Source organism: Propithecus coquereli, unplaced genomic scaffold (assembly GCF_000956105.1).
Source record: "Propithecus coquereli isolate 6110/MARCELLA unplaced genomic scaffold, Pcoq_1.0 Scaffold108, whole genome shotgun sequence".
NCBI lineage: Eukaryota > Metazoa > Chordata > Mammalia > Primates > Indriidae > Propithecus > Propithecus coquereli.
This window is the reverse complement of record NW_012134747.1, coordinates 5,440,009-5,458,496: the sequence shown is the minus strand read 5'-3', so window position 1 is coordinate 5,458,496 and position 18,488 is coordinate 5,440,009. Positions and strand designations below refer to the sequence as shown.

The window sequence follows — 18,488 nt, the reverse complement described above, 5'->3', positions numbered from 1 at the left end:
AGCGTTTCTGGTGCTGGTGGAAGCCTCCTGAATTCTAAGAGCAGAAGTTGCCTCTGGGTAGGAAGAAATCCACACCTGTGGCTTTGTCTTGGATCTCTTGGTGGTGTTCTAGCCTGTGGGCTCCCAAACTTTGGGTAGGAAAAGTACCTGTGTATCCATATGCTTCAGCGGCTGTGGTGGTGATAGATGACATCTTTTTGCAACCATTCAGTGTATTCATTCATTCATTCACTCATTCATGCATTCATTTTATGTATTAATTTTTAACTTTTACTTTGAAATAATTTCAGCCTTACAGAAACTTTACAAAGACAGTTCAAACAATTCTCATACACGCTTTACCCAGATTCCCTAAATGTTAACATTACCACACTTGCTTTATTAAACCCTGTGTGTGTATATGTATGTATTTGTGTGTGCACACACTCATGTTATTTTTCTGAAACACTTGAGAGTAAGTTGCAGATATGATACCTCTTTACCCCTATATACGTCAGTATTTTTTGCTATAAACAAGCACATTCTCTTACATAACATGGTACAATGAAAAACATAAAAAAATCATTGATATAATACTATTTAATCTATAGACCATATTCAAATTTTGCCCAGTGTTCAATTAATCTTTTAAATTTTTTAAAGAAATTTTTTTCATTCTTTAATGAAGGATTATTTATATCCAGTAAAAATTTCCCTTTTTAGTGTATGGTTTAATAGGTTCTAGCAAACTCATAGGAGACATCTAATGGTCTGGGCTGGCCATGGTTTTCTGACCCTCCCCGAGCAGCAGAGCATCTCTAAAAGTCTGGGCCCAGATTTATTCATTCCCACAGGTTTTATTCTGTTTCCAAGTAAACAGAATATGGTCTGGATATTTGTGTCCCCCCAACCCAAATTCGTATGCTGAAATCCTAACCCCCAAGGTGATGTATTGGGAAGGTGGGGCCTTTGGGAGGTGATTAGGTCACTTCCGCCCTCAGGCATGGGATTAGTGCCCTTATAAAAGAGGCCCCACGGAGCTGCCTTGCCCTTTCCACCATGCGAAGACACACCAAGAAGGCACTATCTATGAACCAGGAAATGGACCCTCACCAAATACTGAATCTACCAGTGCCTTATCTTCGGCTTCCTAGCCTCCAGAACTGTGTGAAATAAACTGCTGATGTTTATAAGGCACCTCATCTAGGTATTTTGTTAAGCAGCCCAAACTGACTGAGACACTGATGCCTGCTGCTTCCCTCCCCCAGCCTACACCACAAGGGAAGCTTTCTCTGGACTCTAGCTCTGCTCCTAGTCTTTCTCTTGAGCATGGGTGAAGTCCCCAGAGAAGAGCCTGCGAGTGGATGTTATCTCTTCATGCCTGCAGCTCCTTGGGGTCCTGTCCTCTCATGCTAGCCCACACTCAGCCTTTGCAATTTGTTAAAAATTCTAGCTGAGTTCTTCTTACCAGCTTGTTTAACATCTGGCATCTCCTCCAGGTAAGTGGATATCCAAGTCCTGTCTTTCCTTGGAGGATCCTGAGTTTCCTTGGATGCTGAGTTAGCTGGTTGCCCTGCAACTATAGCTCTATGATGAATTCAAGAAAAGTTGTGACTTCAAAGATTAGTTAGCATGTTTTGTTGTTGTTTTAAGAATGAGAGCAGCATTTCCCCCCATTTATCCACACTTTGAGCAGAAGCCAGACATCCATTTTAAAATTTTTGATCATCTATGGATTTGATTTTTTTCTTACTGAGCCTTACTAAGAAAACGTTTGGAAAGCAAAACTATTCTTTCTTGACATATCAGTAATGCAAAAAACTATTGTTTCTTGACATATCAGTAATGCAAAAAAAAAAAAAAACAAACTATTAAAACATTAAGGTAGTTATGCATCATCCTTAGAAATTTCTCTCCCAGAGAACAAACAATCATCTGAAAAATTAAAACTATCACATTTTGGCCCCCATATTTTCTCTTTCCCTGCTGCCCACGTGGTCTGGCCAGGGACCCCAGGTACCTGGGCCAGGCCTTGATGCGCTGCATAACTTCCAGGAAGGGCACGCAACTTAATTTTTTCCGAGTTTTACTAGAGTAAGTGCTTTATCAAACAGTAGCCAATACATTCCTCCTCCATTTCACCAGCTGAACAGTGGAATGCATTTTCCACGGTCTCACCCTGTTCTGGTCTAGGTGGCCTTAGTTTTACGAAGTTGTACTTGCTTCTCAGGCAAAGGGCTGCTGCCTCTTGTTGGTAGGGTGCATTCATCGAGATCCCTTTCTCTGCTGGCTTTATGTTTCTTGCCACCTAGGGAATAAGACATATACTTTTCTTGGTTGTTCTCCTCTTTACTGGGCATCCAGGTTGTTTATAATTTTGCAGCATGATAAATGATACTGTCATGAACCTCAAAAAAAAAAAAGCTATCACATTTTTAGCAGGACAGATCTAAGAATGGAATATGCTGATACAGTGACTAAGAACCTGGGTTTGAAATTTAGATTTAATTATACCTCTGATAGACAGGTTCTTTCCTGTAGTGGCTTCTGACACATACACAAATCATTGTTTTTGCATTTTCCTGAGATTATAAAGAAAATATCTGATTGAATAGCATTTGTCTCTGCCAAGCTAAGACATGGACTTACTTGCTAAAGGCTTTTAGCCAGATAGTCTACTCTGAAAGTTATGGGAATCTTTTAAGTACTTGGAAGGAAAACTAGTGATTTAAAAGAAAAAAAAATGCCTTTATTATAGGGAAACTCGGATGCCTGGAATAGCTAGAGTGTTAACAATTATATAGAAAATGTTTATATTCTGAAGTCATGCAAAATGAATTCCTGAACATGGAACTGATTCTAACACGGTAATTGGCTACTCTGAGGTTTTTCCTTCAGGGCATAGCAATGAAGCCTCAAAAGCTTTAAGCTTCGCTAGGCAATAGTGTTTTTCTTAAAGGCAGCTAGCTAGTTAGTCATAAACATTTAGTGGACACTGTATTAGCTACTATAGGAATCTAAAATGTTGTAAAAGAAATAATTATTCTGAGTAATTGTCAGAAAGGTATGGAACTTTTTCTGGACCCACTTTGTCTAAGTATCTAACTCCCAATGATAATTCACCATTCCACCATAGTTCCAGCTCTGTTGTTTTTCACACTGTTCTTTGGGGTTGGGACAAAGCTAACCACAGATTTCCTTTTAGCGTTCTCCCACAAACCTTTAATCTCCCTTGTACCTGGCAATTGGACCTCCTAACTCAGGTACCAATGGTCTGAAGCATCTCCTTGACAACCCAAAGCTATCTTCCTACCACGTACCTCATCGAATGAAGGATGTCCTCATTCACCTCCACAAAAAATCTGAGAAACCAAATTTATACCAAAGTGTCCTTTATTGAGACATCCTTCTTAAGAGGATACCTTTCTTATAATATTTGTTTTTTGTTTTCTTTTTGATTGGAACAGAGGATATTAGAATCTCAGGCAGGTATCTCTCATGGTCCTTCACATGACCCTGTGGGCTGGGCACCTAGTCTGCATGTAGGCTGACCCTTCCAACCTGCACAAGCAGGAGCGGGCTGCAGATCCATTCCCACTGGAGCGTGTTCTTCAGTGAGCGTAATGAGGTTGGTCTGTGTTACCAACAGGTTCCCACCTATTCCCCTTTGTGACACCTGTATTAGGAGTACTATCTTTGGAAACACACAGATTTTCTCCTTTCTTCTGTTCGAATCTTCAGCTTGGAATCCAAGTGTTAGTTTAATGTTTAGGTCTTATTTAACTGGTACCAATCCCTATCCACAGTTCTGGGGTTCCCAGTACCGTCAGTGTTCCTGGTGGGAAAAGATTACAGTAGTCCCCTCTTATCCATGGGGATATGTTCCGAGATCCCCAGTGGATGCCTGAAACTGCAAATAGTACTGAACCATGTATATGCTATGTTTTTCCCATACACATATACCTATAATAAAATTTAATTTATAAATTAGGCACAGGAGGTTAACAATAACTAATAACAAAAATAGAAAAATTTAATGACATACCATAATAAAAGTTATGTGAATGTGGCCTCTCTCTTCTCTCTCTCTCTCAAAATATCTTATACTGTACTCACCTATTTTCTGACTGTGGTTGACGATAGGTGGCTAAAAACATGGAAAGCAAAAATGCACGTAAAGGCAGATTACTGTATTCTCTCAACTGTAAACTGATTCAAGAAGACCACCAATCCCTACCTACTAAGATATGGTAGATAATGCTACAATGCAGTTTTAAGCTGTGTTATTCTGAGTTATCCTGGGAAATTAATAGGCACATCTCTTTCTCATATCCTGCATAGGGGGAACAGGGACCTCGAGGCTTTCCAGGGCCAAAGGGCACCACAGGCGTTGGCCTCCCAGGCCAGAAGGTAAGTGTTTCAGCATCTTAGAGAAATGTTTAGGCTTAGGATCTCAGTAGCTTAACTGTAACTTTAGAAGACCTCTTATGTATGTGTCATGCTCCTCTTTATAACTCTCAGAGGAAGAAAAAAATCTACTTGAAATTCAATCTTTATGCATTGCCTTTCCACCTATAAACATGCTCACTCTATAAAATCTCCTCCTTTTCATTCTCAGAAGCCAGCTAATAAGGGAATAAATCCTTACAACATATCGTGTAGGAGATACCAGACAACTCAGTTATCTGGTAAATTATGTAATAGTTGAATGTCCCGAAGGCAGTGAGCTAATCAGATGGTATCTCAAGATCGCTTTGCTTTGAGATTTCTGGTTCATCATGAATTAGATTACGGTATCTGAAGGAATATAAATAAACTGTTGTTTGTCTCAACAAGAACAGCATGTGTTTAGGAGATACCAGTTGCAAATAAATCAAATTGTAGAGTTTTTCTCATCTGGTTTTAATATCCACTTCTGAACTTATATATTTTTTTGTATTATGAAGGGAGAGCATGGAGAACAGGGCGATGTGGGAAAGAAAGGTGATAAAGGGGAAATCGGAGAGCCCGGAGCCCCAGGAATGCAGGCAAGAAAAATTTTTAAAGTTTCACTGTGATTTTATACTCTAACTTGTTCCAACCCATATTGACTGCTACTCTTCTTCCACTAAGTAGGGGTTACAAGGACCAAAAGGAGACCAAGGACTTACAGTGAGTATCCTTCCTAGAGGGTAATGGAGGGCTTGTGCTTACAAGATTATTGCATTCATTTTAGCTTTAGAATTATGAATTCTTTGGATGCAGAATTCCAGTTGCTATTTAAATGAGTGTGACTGCTACCAGCCCAGCGATGATTTAGATGCATGAGGTAATTGAATCTAAATGTGAGGGGGAAATAACCCCAGGCAGCCTGGCCTGGACGCGTGGTGGAGGTGGGGACTACTCCCTCTGAGCCCTAGGAGAAAGGATCATGTTGTTATCATTGGCAGCAAGGAGGTGAGCTGTTTCAAAGAAGCCATTGGATCAAGTGACTTTGTATTTTACGTGGCCCTCCTCATTTCAGAATGGGAGCTCTCTTTTTCCTGAACAGGTTCCTTTAGGAAGTGCTCTGCGGAGAATGGCAATCATGAAATTGGGATGACATTTATGTATTGATTCACCTATTCAATATTTATTTCTTGAGCATCTACAGACTTTTCTTTTTCCTATTCCTCTCCCCACACCATTAAAAACAGAAATCTGACTGTTTAAAGTCTCATGGGTGGGAAAGTTTTAGAATTTCAATAGCAAAGTCTAATTCTTCCTTTCTGATTTGAAGGCACTACATCTCCTGGAGTTGAGAAAAAGGGACCTTTTCTGTTTTTCCCTTTTGTTTTTCCCGTGAGTCATGGTCTGGGGATGCTGATCCTATGTGCTGTGGCAGGAAAATCCAGGTGTGAGGGGGGAATTCAGGTGGCGAAAGCCACAGAGCTGGGCCTGTGACACACAGAGCTGCACATGTGCTCTAGGGCCTGTCTGCCTTTTTCTCCTTGTCGTTCCCCACCACAAGTCAGACCCCCAAAGATGCCTTCAGTGGATGAAGCAGCAATTCTTCCCTAAAAGTATCAGGGGAGAGTGTATGTAAATGAGCAGAGGAACATTCCCCATGGAATTCCCCATGGGTTTTTGCCTGCCCTCTCCCAACATGGGGAGTGAGACTAGTTTCCTTCATCCATTTGTTTGTTGATTTATTCATTCATTTCACCAACATTTATTGGGTGTGTACAATAAACCTTCCTCTGGGTCAGGCTCTGACATAGGCACTTGGAAAATAGTGGGGAATGAGACTGTGTCTCTGGACCGAAGCCGCTCAGGGCTGAGTGGAGAGAAAAACAAGCAAAGGGGTTTTGCCTGCAGTGTGCTAAACACCGCAATGAAAGAAGTGGTTATGCAGGCCCAGAACAAAAAATGACACATGATGATGTTTGGGGACAAGAAAGGCTTTATCTCTTGAGTGGAAGGTTTTTAACCAAGAGTCAGAAACCTTAGAAATGGGGACATCATTCTGCTGACTTTGGCTTTATAGTTTAAAAATTTAAATGAAAACAACCTGGATATTCCCCACTTGTGCTACTTTTTTTTTTTTTTTTTTTTTGAGACGTGCTACTTTTAAGCCACATCACCAGCGACATCACCTCCACCCCAATTCTGTCATTATGGATTTGTTCTTGAATATTTTACTTTTGCTATTATATAATCTTATAGGAACATTAAAAAAAGATAAAATTTTACTTTTGCAGCTGTTAAATTTTATCTTCTTTGGGTTCCCTGCTCCTTCCTTTCAGTTTCTGTTACTCATCCCTTTCTGCTTCAAGGCTTTGGCAAGTGTAGAATCCTGCCTGCTCTACTCTCACTCCAGTTTCTTGTAAACACACTGCACAGGGCAGGGCACTGGCAGGTTTACGTCTAGGACCCAGCTTATCTCAGGGGGCCCTTCTGAAGGAGCTCCCGGGCAGCAGGACAAGGAAGGGGCATTCAGGAACATGGGCATGTTTCACGGAAGAGCCAAAGTGGGAGTATTAAGAAACTGAGGAGGGGACTTGCAAAATCATGGACTAGTACAGAAAAGGAAGGAGAACACAGGGTAGTGTGAGTTCTCTTTAGGTCCCAGGGCTTGTCTTGGTTGCTCAACACATGTGGCTTAAGTCATATGACTGAATGCATGCATTGCACCATGCCGCTGTAGGTAGTGTTAGAGTTGCTGCACCCTGAGCCAATGTGTGCATTAATCTTACTTAATCTACACCACAGTCCTGACACAGAGATGCTGTTAGGTCCTCTAATGACCAGGGTCACATAGTTGATAAATGCTGGAGCTGCAGTTTGAACTCCAAAAGTCTGAGCTATTATTTCACCACTCAAACCCATTTTAGTTATGATATATTATATCCAACTTTTGACCTCTGTTATTTATTTTATTTTCTGCAGTGAAAGGATTAAATCAAATGGCCCAATGCCGATCGTAATAAGATACCCTTTATGACTATAGGAAAAAATATTATAGCCATATATTTAATGTTAATACATTTTCCTTTTTTCCCCCAGAAAGAAGAAATTATCAAACTTATTACTGAAATATGTGGTAAGACTTAACTATCAAAAAAAATTATCACTTTAAAGTACTAGCCCCACTATACACTGTGTTGGTGGGATAATGTGTTCCCTGGAAGATGTACATTACATAGCTAGTGGGAAAGTTTGAAGCTCATTTGAAAAGTCAATGGGAAACTGAAAGGAAGCAGCAAGAGAGGCTGTGGGAGTCCTGATTTAAGAAAGGAAAATCATCTTCCCAGGCTGGTTAAGGCGTGTGAAGGTGTGGGCCCAGAGTGTGTAGGCAGCGAGGTCTTTTGCAAGCACAGTGCTCATTTGTATTCAGTGACGTTTACCTGAGCTCAGGAAGAAAAATTCAACAAAGGAAATATGACTAGAAGAGCCCAACTGGCATTTGAGTCCAGCCTAGCTGGGGATTATAATGTCTGCGTTTTTCCTGAAGCCAGGAAGTCTTTCTCAATTGAGTTTTGAGTTGTACTCAATCCCAAAGGCAGGAGGACAGAGTCAGGAGTTCATCTTGCTTTGTAACTACTAAATGTGTTCATGGCTGAACACTTTAGACTTAAAATAGTTACCAGAAAGAGGAAGTGAAGAAAACAGATTAGCCAAAAGGCAAGAGATTAATGGAATAATCATGAGACAGTCTTCTGTGTTTAAAGTGAACAGAGTCAGGAATATCGTCCTTCCAAAAAGAGAATCCCAGAACTGGCTTGTTCCCTAAAAGCTTTGGACCTAAGAACCAGCCTAGAAGTCTCTATGGTGATAGGCCAATTTAGACATGGCTTCTGCATTCTAGAGGCCCTGTAAAAATAGCACCTGGTTTCCTGATGGTTTTCTGTGGTAGGGTTGTTGGGCGACATGAAGATATGAATGATAATTTCTATTTCCTGGTGACTCTGGCAATTGCTTTAAGTGATTGTTTATTGGCCAGGTGCAGTGGCTCACACTTGTAATCCTAGCACTCTGGTAGGCTGAGGCAGTAAGATATCTTGAGCTCAGGAGTTCAAGACCAGCCTGAGCAAGAGTGAGAACCTCATCTCTACTAAAAATAGAAAAAATTAGCTGAGCATGATGGTAGCACATGCCTGTAGTTCCAGCTGCTTGGGAGGCTGAAGCAGTAGGATTGCTTGAACCCAGGAGTTTGAGGTTGCTGTGAGCGAGGCTGATGCCACAGCACTGTAGCCTGCACTCTAACCTGGGTGACAGAGTGAGACTCTGTCTCAAAAAATAAATAAATAAATAAAACAAATGCTTATTTATTGACGTAAATAGAAGTTTTTTATTGAGCAGCATTCTCTGGGATCACTCCCTCAGAAGATTTCATAGTATGGACGTACTGCTGGCCTCCTTCATAACTCGGAAGTCACCATAGTTGTCATTGTTGGTGATGGGAGACATAAACTAGAGTAGTTAGGGGTAGCTATTCTTTTGTAGTTTAAGGCCCCAATCCTTCCCTACAATTAAAATTTTTCATCCTATTACTTCATCTATTGGCCTTTCCAGTGAGAAAATTTCCATTTTCATACAAGGATATGGTTGAAGACTGAAAGACCGGCTTTCAGATTCAGATTAAATATAAATGGTGGAGTGATAAAGAGCAAATTTGGGACAGTGGTTACCTCTTGGGGAGAAGGGGTGGGATGTAACTGGGAGAGCATACACAGGGTGTGCCAACTCTTTTAAAAGTGTCTTATTTTTAAATCTGAGAAATGGGCACATAGGTGTTTATTATTTTATCCACTACTGTGGATTTTTTCCAACATATTATTTCTTTAAAAGTCAAGTGTAGAATTCAGAAGGGAGATAGTTGTCAGCTGTCTTCACAATCACAGAAAAGGAAGGTAATAATTCAGCTCTCAGGTTCATTTGTGCCCTTCTCTCCGCTCCCCTCCCCAATGTGATGTCAATCAGTTATGCTTTGATTTTCATTCCTGCAACATTTCTATCTGAACGCTCATCTTTTAGGTTGTGGGCCCAAATGCAAAGAGACGCCGCTAGAGCTGCTGTTTGTGATCGACAGCTCAGAAAGTGTGGGGCCAGAGAACTTCCAGATCATCAAAAATTTTGTGAAGACTCTGGCTGACCGGGTTGCTGTGGACCTTGCCACGGCCCGCATAGGCATAATCAACTACAGCCATAAGGTGGAGAAGGTGGCCAATTTGAAGCAGTTCTCCAGCAAGGATGACTTCAAGCTTGCTGTGGACAACATGCAGTATCTGGGAGAAGGCACCTACACAGCCACTGCTCTCCAAGCAGCCAATGACATGTTTGAGGACGCGAGGCCAGGTGTAAAGAAGGTGGCTTTGGTCATCACTGATGGACAGACTGATTCCCGAGATAAAAAGAAACTGACGGAAGCGGTGAAGAATGCCAGTGACGCCAATGTGGAGATATTTGTCATTGGGGTGGTGAAGAAAAACGACCCCAACTTTGAAATATTCCTCAAAGAAATGATTCTAATTGCTACTGACCCAGAGCATGTTTATCAATTTGATGACTTCTTTACCCTGCAAGGTGAGGAAGGCTATCTTTCCCAGGGGAAAGGAATTTGCATTGTTCTTCCAAATGCCACATCACTGGATTATCCTGACCAAACAGGGAAATTAAGTTAATAAGGCTTATGCCAGCATTAAACTGTAACACATAAACTTCAGAAGGTAAAAAAAAGTTTAGTATCATCCAGTTTAGAGGGTATTGTCTTTATTCATGTGTGATAAGTGTGAGTTGGCCTTAGAGTTGTTTAACTGGGCTCCATGGTCAATGGACAGGGATGAAGAGAAAGAATGGGACTTGGGAATATTGCTAAGCTTGGTTAATGTTCAGAAAGTTGCTTAACTAAAATAAGGGACTGAGCAACCCGGCAGCAGGGCAGAAAACAGACTTGATCAAAACGAATCAAGAAGTGCCTGTTGAATGAAAAAAGTTACGGTAATCTAGAGAGATGAGAAATACAAGTAACTGGGATTATTTTGAGGGCATGCTCTATTTTTATCAAAACAGATAATGATGAGTAAATAAGTTGATGTCAGAAATTTATCACATAGAACAACCTTTTGGATGTTCATTGTACAATCAATGCTAATCGGACGGGCTCCCCTATGCTAAGTTCACCCTTTTCACATTAACTGATATATATTAATGAGGCATTTAAGACACTGACTCATCTGTGATTAAATTATGGCTAGTATCACTTTACAGTGAAATTATCTTCCAATTCTTTGGATACTGATGACTAATTATAGCAGGGCCTGTACCTGGCAAGCTGGTAGAGCAAGTGGAAGTTATTCTTAACATGATTGCATTCTTCAGTTTGGCTCCATCCTTCCTCCTCCACCCACTTGGGAGTGGGGCATGAGTGGCGGGGCACGGACTCTCAATGCCTCGTCCTGCCTACTCCAGCTACCAGCACAGCTGGCCCTATGGGTAGCATGCCACGCTCAGAAGTTTTCCCTTTTCTATGTCTCTCCCTCTCCAGAGCTTTCTAACCTGGGGTTCCATTTCCTCAACACCCTTCTGGGTGACTGGTGGTTGATCCTGTGTATTTAATCTCACTGGGCTGTGAATGTGTTAGAGTGGCCAGAAGCATTTCAAAGCCAACTTATATTTTAATCATTGAAGAGCTTTATCATCTCGTCTGAAGGACTTAGTAATTTATTATAGCCAGTGAGCAATTTATTTTTGGATCGGATGGCCTTTTGCTATCCCTAAAACCAGAGGTAATAGCCTATTCAATTTATTATGGGTGAGGCTATCCCTTTACGTAAAGTAATTCACAGTTAACAGACACTTTAAACAGCATTTAAATCATTCTTTTGTCTCTTTGTGCCATCATATAACATTAAATTGTTTTATTTTAGATGGCCTAATACAGATGATGTAAAAATGCTTTATAAGTTAGTTCACTTAGCAGTTGATATCAAGTAATGGGAAATTGCTTATCTTCAGGAGAGTAAAGATCTCTTTAAACAGGTTTTAAGTAACGTTTCATTGCTTCCACTGTCTCTCTTTTCTACTTCTCTTTTAAAAGATACCCTGAAGAAAAAATTGTTTACAAAAATTTGTGAGGATTTTGATTCCTATCTCGTTCAAATTTTTGGTTCATCATCACGTCAACCTGGACTTGGGATATCAGAGGCAGAACTTGGTGAACCTACTCCAGAGCCTCAAAAAGAAACTTCTGAGTCAGTAAGTGACAATCTCTCTTACTTTGTGACCTTCAAATGGTATGTTCTGTCTATTTTATATCAAAGACCATTTTGCCCTGCACCATCAAGAATGAGCTGGGGTATGTGTATTTTCAAGTCCTTGTCTCTAAATGGTAATATCTTGACTCCAGATTTCCAGTTCTGAAATAGCTTTGGGGAGTATAAGTATGAATATTGCATTTATTTGAAATTCCATACTTTATAAGTAATTATTTATTATATGTTGCAAAATATTTTTATGTTATACCACCAAAGTAATCACATATGCTAGAACAAAGTAACACTGTGTAATACTTGCATTCACCCAATTGCGATGCTGTGCAGATTCTTTATATCAGGGTATATAACTCTCTGTCCTCCATGGGTGCATCCACTCCCCACTTTGTACCTTCTCAAGTTTTTTCAATATGTGCACATGCCCAGCTGGCCTGTCTCCCATGCTTTAAGCCATGCTCTTGCTCATTTAGCTTCCACCTCCTGTGCTCACAGTGGGGACTGGGAGAGAAGACACACATGCACATGGTGCAAAGGGGGTGCTCTGTGTCAGAGCTCCCTGATCATGTGGCATGGGAAGAACTGCCTCCTGAGTGTATTCAGACAAATGTGACCATCCTCATTGCAAGCTTCTGGAACTAACTTCAGCCAATCAGATCATGAGCAACTATTCAGTTCTTTTAGATAAAAATTGGGGAGCCTCCCATCATTACTAGTGAGTGCTAGTCTCTTTCCCACCAAGTTACAACTAAAGCAAGTTTTGACTGATCTCTGCTACACTCATGGACATCCTCCGGCAAGTGGGCACACTGCAGTTGTGCCCCACTCTGTAAGTTCAGTGAAGTCCTGCACTGTCCTTTTTTATGAAGGCTTCATGTACATGAAGAGTCATCATGAGCAAGTGCAACGGTATCCTAACATCAGGATTTAGCTAACAGTCTAGTTAGACTAAGGCCAAGAGAAACATCCAGATCAGTAGTTGGACCATTCAGCCATTCAGGGATCAGGCCTAGGAAACCATTACTAAGGGCACAGACTATAGGACTCACTAGATTTTATACCCTGTTTGAAAAAGGGCAGAAAGGCCTCTAACATGTTTCTATTTGATTAAATACTAACAGACTCTGAAATAGGTACTGCCCTTAGATTGTAGATTGAAATTAACACACACATTTATACCACATGGTCTATACCAGGGGTCAGAAAACTGTTTGTAAAGGGCCATGTACGGAATACTTTGGGCTTTGTAGGCCATTTGCTTTCTGTATCAAATTCCTGACTCTGCCTTTGAAGTGCAAAAGTAGCCATAGACAATACTTAAATGATCGTGGCTTATTTTATAAAAATAGTCTTATCAGACTTACTTATAAAAACAGATGGTGACTTGGATTTGGCCCACAGAGGTTTGCCAACTATGGTCTATATTGAGCACTTTAAAATAAATTACACACGATAATGTACATAGTCTGCTATTGGGGCCTTGTCTGTTTTTGTGACTTACCACTTTGTCCCTCCCCTAGTCAATCCATGTCCCTGTCTAAAGTCTTCCTAAACAAGAAAAAGCTCAGGTTTAATCCAGGAAGTGATGCTTAGACTGAGTCCTGCTCATAATGACTGAATCAAATTTTTGCTATATTAACACCAATGAATTCCAGTAGCATGTATTGATCATTTACTGCTGTGCTAGGTGGTGGCTCTTATGACATTGTTCGTGCCTGAGAGAAGCCCACAGTCTATGAGGGAGACAAGTAAGTACAGGATACATTAGGAGTTTTAGCAGAGCTATGGAGGAGGAGAATGTGTAATGGAAAATGTCTTAGTCTGCTTGGGCTGCTATAACAAAGATATTATGGACTGAGTGGCTAAAACAACAAACATTTATTTCTCACAGTTCAGGAGGCTGGGAAGTCCAAAATCTGGTGTTTGTGAGGGCTTGCATCCTGGCTTATAGACAGCCACCATCTTGTGTCCTCACGTGGCTGAGAGACAGCTCATCTCTCTCATGTCTGCCAAGGGCACTAATCCCATTCATGAGGGCTCCACCCTCGTGATCTAATTATCCCCAAACAAAGGTCCCACCTCCAAATACCATCACGTTGGGGATTCAGGTTTTAGTATATGAATTTTTGGAGGGACAAAAACATTTAGCCTATCACAGAAGGCTTCACAGAGGAGGTGGCATTGAGCCAAGTTTTTAGAATAACTAGGAGTTTTTCAAGGGAAGAGTAAGGTAAAATGTGTTTCCAGCAAAGAGAACCTGTGGGAAAGGGGTGATTCCAAAGTGGCATGGCATTTCAAGAAAGTCAGTCAAGTTCAGTCTAATTGTAGCATAGAGTCTGTGTGTGGCAGAATGGTGAGAGTTAAAGCTGGACAGGTAATGTGAGGACTAATTATCAATGGTTTCATGTATCAAGTCAAGGAGCTTGAACTTCATCCATAGGCCAGGCAGCCAGACACAGCAGAGGAGTTTTTAAAGCAAGGTTCAAATGGTCATATTTGGTTCACAGAAAGTATAACCTTGGTTGCAGTGAAAGATACCTAGGAGAAGGAGGTGTGGAAACTGCAGATGAAGAAACTGTGATAGTCCAGGTAGAAGACAATAAAGCTCTGAATGGAAGGCAGGGCCAATAGGAGTAAAAAAAAAGAGGCACAGATTGTAGCCATTTCTAGGGTAGAATTAACAGGATATAGTGATTGAATGGTTTGGAGGTTAGGGAGAGGGAGGGGTTTTGGTATGACTATTGGGTTTCTGGCTTCAAGATGATATGGATTGAAACATCATATACTGAGATGGAGAATACGGGCAGTAAGGTGGGCTTTTTACAGAGGAAATAATAAGTTCAGTTTGCACCATGTAAAGCAGAGGTGCCTGAGGGACATCCAAGACAGTTATGATACAGAATAAGGAACAGCAAGAACATGTGCCTCTGTATCATGTCCCAGCAAATTTGATGGCCTTGAGAGACAAATGACATTAACAGACTACGAAAGATGAAGTGTGCTAGTAGCAGGAGTGGGGAGGGCATGAGAAGAACTATCCAAAATAGTTTATAACACCACAAGCCACATGGAGGGAAACTGACTGAGCATCAGTTAGGTCTCTCTGGGAGCCTTTGACTCCAATAGTGGGAGCTTGCAATGAACTTGAGCTTCTTTGTACCAGTCCATGGCCTGTTAGGAAACGGGCTGCGCATCACCGTCTGAGCTCTGCACCCCACCCCCTAACCCACGACACCCCACCCATGACACTCCACCAGTTTGTGGAAAAATTGTCTTCCATTAAACCAATCTCTGGTGCCAAAAGGTTGAGAACTGCTGCTCTAGATCTTCTCATCCTCACTGTCTTTGCAGAAGCACCAAGGCAAAACTGAATTTTTGAACAGTGATTTCCTAATAGATATTTAGTCTGAACAAACATGCATGCATTTATATTCATATTTCAGTCCCCAGTATACGGTCATGCATTGCTTAATAATGGAGACACATCCTGGGAAATGTGTCATTAGGCAATTTTTTCAGCCCCTATTGCTCCCAGGCTACAAATCTGTACAGCAGCACATTATTGTTCTGAACACTGTAGGCAATTATAACATAATGGTAAGTATTTGTGTATCTAAACATATCTGAACATAGAAAATGTACAATAAAAATACAGTATTATAATCTTATGGGGCAACTGTCATTTATGCAGTCCATGGTTGATCAAAATATTGTTATGTGGTGCATGACTGTGTATAGTATACATATATATATACAAAAGATAAAATATGTTTTATAAAAAATATAAATATGTTTTTATATCTCTGTGCTTGCATACCCACTTTTATATAATAGCTGTAATTACAAATTTATCTAAAATAAAGTGACTCTGTCAAAACCTTTAGATTCTCAGATTGTTCCTGATCCTACCCTAGGCAACACTGCAAAGCAAGTGAACAGTTATCTCAGAAGTATCATTTCCCTTTTGGTGTCTTTCTTTTCTTTCTTGTCCCTTCTGTCACTTCCTCAGGATACCTAGCTCTGTCCGTCCTTCCTCCTCTTCTTTCTACCAAAGTCCGTTCTTAGGGGAAAATTTGATATTAGCTCTTTACACTTTAGTGTGAAATCTAAGTCAGTGGGTTTCCATCTCAAAGAAGAAGTAGCATTTAAGCATCACATCTAATTGTTGAATGAGACTTGATCCTAATTCAGATGTACTCTACATATCTGGGAACAGGTATGTTGAGAAATACAGAAAGCAGAAGGATCGCCCCAGGTTTTACTAAATCCCTAATACTTGAGCAACCCCCTGCTCTGTTCCTCATACAGTCCAGTCTTGGGAAGCTAAACACATACATGCATTCTACTCTGTCCCTCTGCTGCAATCTCAGGATAATTTACACTTTCTTCTGGAATTTATCACATTGTATGTTGTCAATAATTATTTATGAATATACCTTAACTTTACTAATGGGTTTAAATTCCTGAGAACATGATCTGTGTCTAATTAAACTTTGTGTCCCGCTGGTGACCTAAAATAGTGCTTTGTTTTACACACAGTAGGTGCTCAATTCATGCTTAGAGACCAAATGAATGCTATAGCAAGTGTTGAGCTAAAAAAGAAATCTGAAGATTTTCTTCAATAAAAGGCATCAATTACACTGTTAAAAAAAGATTGTATACATAAACATAAAAAGATGCTTATATTTGATGGGATTAATAATGTTAACACTTCATATTCCTTTATTCTTTCTGGATTTGGCCAGTTGGGTTAAGATTTCCAGAATATAAATGGGAATGTGGCAATAAATCGAGTAAACATCAATTGATCAGGCCAACAGGTGATATTCAGTAATGATTCATTAAGCAAATACACGTATTAATTTTTTGCCTGAGGTCACTTTTTGCCATTCTGACTGCATTAATAAGTAATGTCAGTACACACACAGGGTGTTTATTCACTGGAGCTGATTTCTTGTAATATTTTAGATTTTTTTTCCCCTTGAATAAGTAGAAAGAAAATAAACTCTACCCTTTCAAAAAACTTCTTTCTTGTATTATGAAAAGTCATTTCTGACTGCAAATAGCTTAGATAATGGGCAGCAGAGGCGTTTTCTTCCTGTAGAAAGAAGGCTGCCAGATTCCCGTGCAGAGCGATTCCACGGCAGCCCGGAGACTGAGACAGCCCAGCCAGTGGGGACAAGCCCCCCTCGGTAGCGCCTGCACCAGGCAGGGGAGGCTTAGTGGAGGCAAAGGGCGGCTGTGAGTTTCCTCCTTTCCCTGACACTGTCCTGATATGTAGTTCAATGCCAGCCTCCAGTCTAGATGCAGCCTCCTCATTTCTATGAGGAAAATGCTCTTCTGTACCGACATATGCTACAGAAGACCGGCACAGCAGCCAACCCTGCTGGCTGTCCCCCCAGTCCAGTCTCTGTCTCAGTGGGACCCCATGACCAGTCCCCGTATCAGCTCATTTCTTCCCTGCCGTTGTTGTCACACAAGCTGCTCAAAGTCTCCGTATCCTTCTTGCATCTTTTCCATCCTTTAACTCCCCTTTCTCCACAGCCCGCCCTCACTCATTCTTACTTCATCTCAAGATGCATCAAAGAAAGCCGCTTCCAAAACTGGGGCTCCATGGCAGGTTTTTCACCAACTAGAGTCCTGAGCAGGTTCAGATTTGATAATGGAATTGCATGTGCCCCATCATCCCCGAATCGGAACCCCGGCGCTGTGCTCGACTCTGGGGTGACACATTTTAGTCCTCTTCCTATGCTCTTAGGCCTGTTCCCCTCTGCCTCTTCCATGATTAGAACTTTACTTTGCTGCTGTGCCCTTTCCCACCAATATTTCAGACTCCTTCCTTAGGATCAGTAAACAGGTTTCCTAACCCTCATCTTAAGTCGTGTATTCCTCTTGCTACTACCCTCTTTTTATCTTTTTATAATAAACTTATCCCACAGACGTGTCTCTGCTATCTCTCCCTCTTTCTCTCTCTCTCTCTCTCGCTTCCCCTCCTTCCCTCCTGCTCTCCCACCTCCCTCTCTCCCTTTCCTGTTCCCTCCTGCTCTGTCCTTCATGCTCAACTTCCTTCCCATCCACTCAGGAAACCCTCTGGTAAGCCTCCCTAGTAGTTGGGACTACAGCTGTGTGCCACCACGCCTGGCTAATTTTTAAAAAATTTTTAGTAGAGACGGGGTCTTGCTTTTGCTCAGGTTGGTCTTGAACTCCTGACCTCAAGCGATCCTCCTGCCTCGGCCTCCCAGAGTGCTAGGATTACAAGCGAGAGTCACCACACCTGGCCCACCTATTTTCTTGAGGTCTCAGTTTTCTCATTTGTAAAATAAGGGATTATTACTGGAGTGTTCTTCCTGTTCTAAAAGTACATAATTACAGTGCTCAAAACCACGTCAGAATGCAGGGCATTATACTGTACTAATGTATGAGAGGGCTTAAACTGAATAAACTCCTGCATTCCACCCTCTATGAAAGTCCCAGTTAATCTGAGGAGGTGCAGCCCAAACTCGGGTGTTCCTGAAGGCCCTCAGCAACCTTAAAATGCACATAAATGGCCTTCCGTTTAAGTCCGTTAAGTGCTGAGAGACCTGGCAGAGAAGTGTTATCACCTGGGAAGAATCAATCAAGAAGGGCCCCGAGAAGTCAGACACCTGGAAAGCTCTGGCTGGGGAGCAGCTGGCAGTAGTTAGAATCCTCAGCCAAATGGGAGAAATTTTGACCTGCGCTGCTGGGAGAATGCTAAGTCTGAACATAAGGGCTAATGCAGATGATCATTAGCATTCATCC

General features: G+C 41.2%; 1 protein-coding gene across 1 annotated transcript in view; it reads left to right on the top strand.

The window, feature by feature from the left end:
• The window catches only part of COL28A1 (collagen, type XXVIII, alpha 1), a 181,455-nt gene that overhangs the window by 154,315 nt on the left and 8,652 nt on the right, over positions 1-18,488 (top strand). The window contains exons 27-32 of the mRNA XM_012647465.1: positions 4,321-4,389; positions 4,926-5,006; positions 5,095-5,130; positions 7,504-7,540; positions 9,475-10,023; positions 11,537-11,694. Of these exons, the coding sequence (XP_012502919.1) occupies positions 4,321-4,389; positions 4,926-5,006; positions 5,095-5,130; positions 7,504-7,540; positions 9,475-10,023; positions 11,537-11,694 (930 nt within the window). The remainder of the gene's footprint in view (positions 1-4,320; positions 4,390-4,925; positions 5,007-5,094; positions 5,131-7,503; positions 7,541-9,474; positions 10,024-11,536; positions 11,695-18,488) is intronic.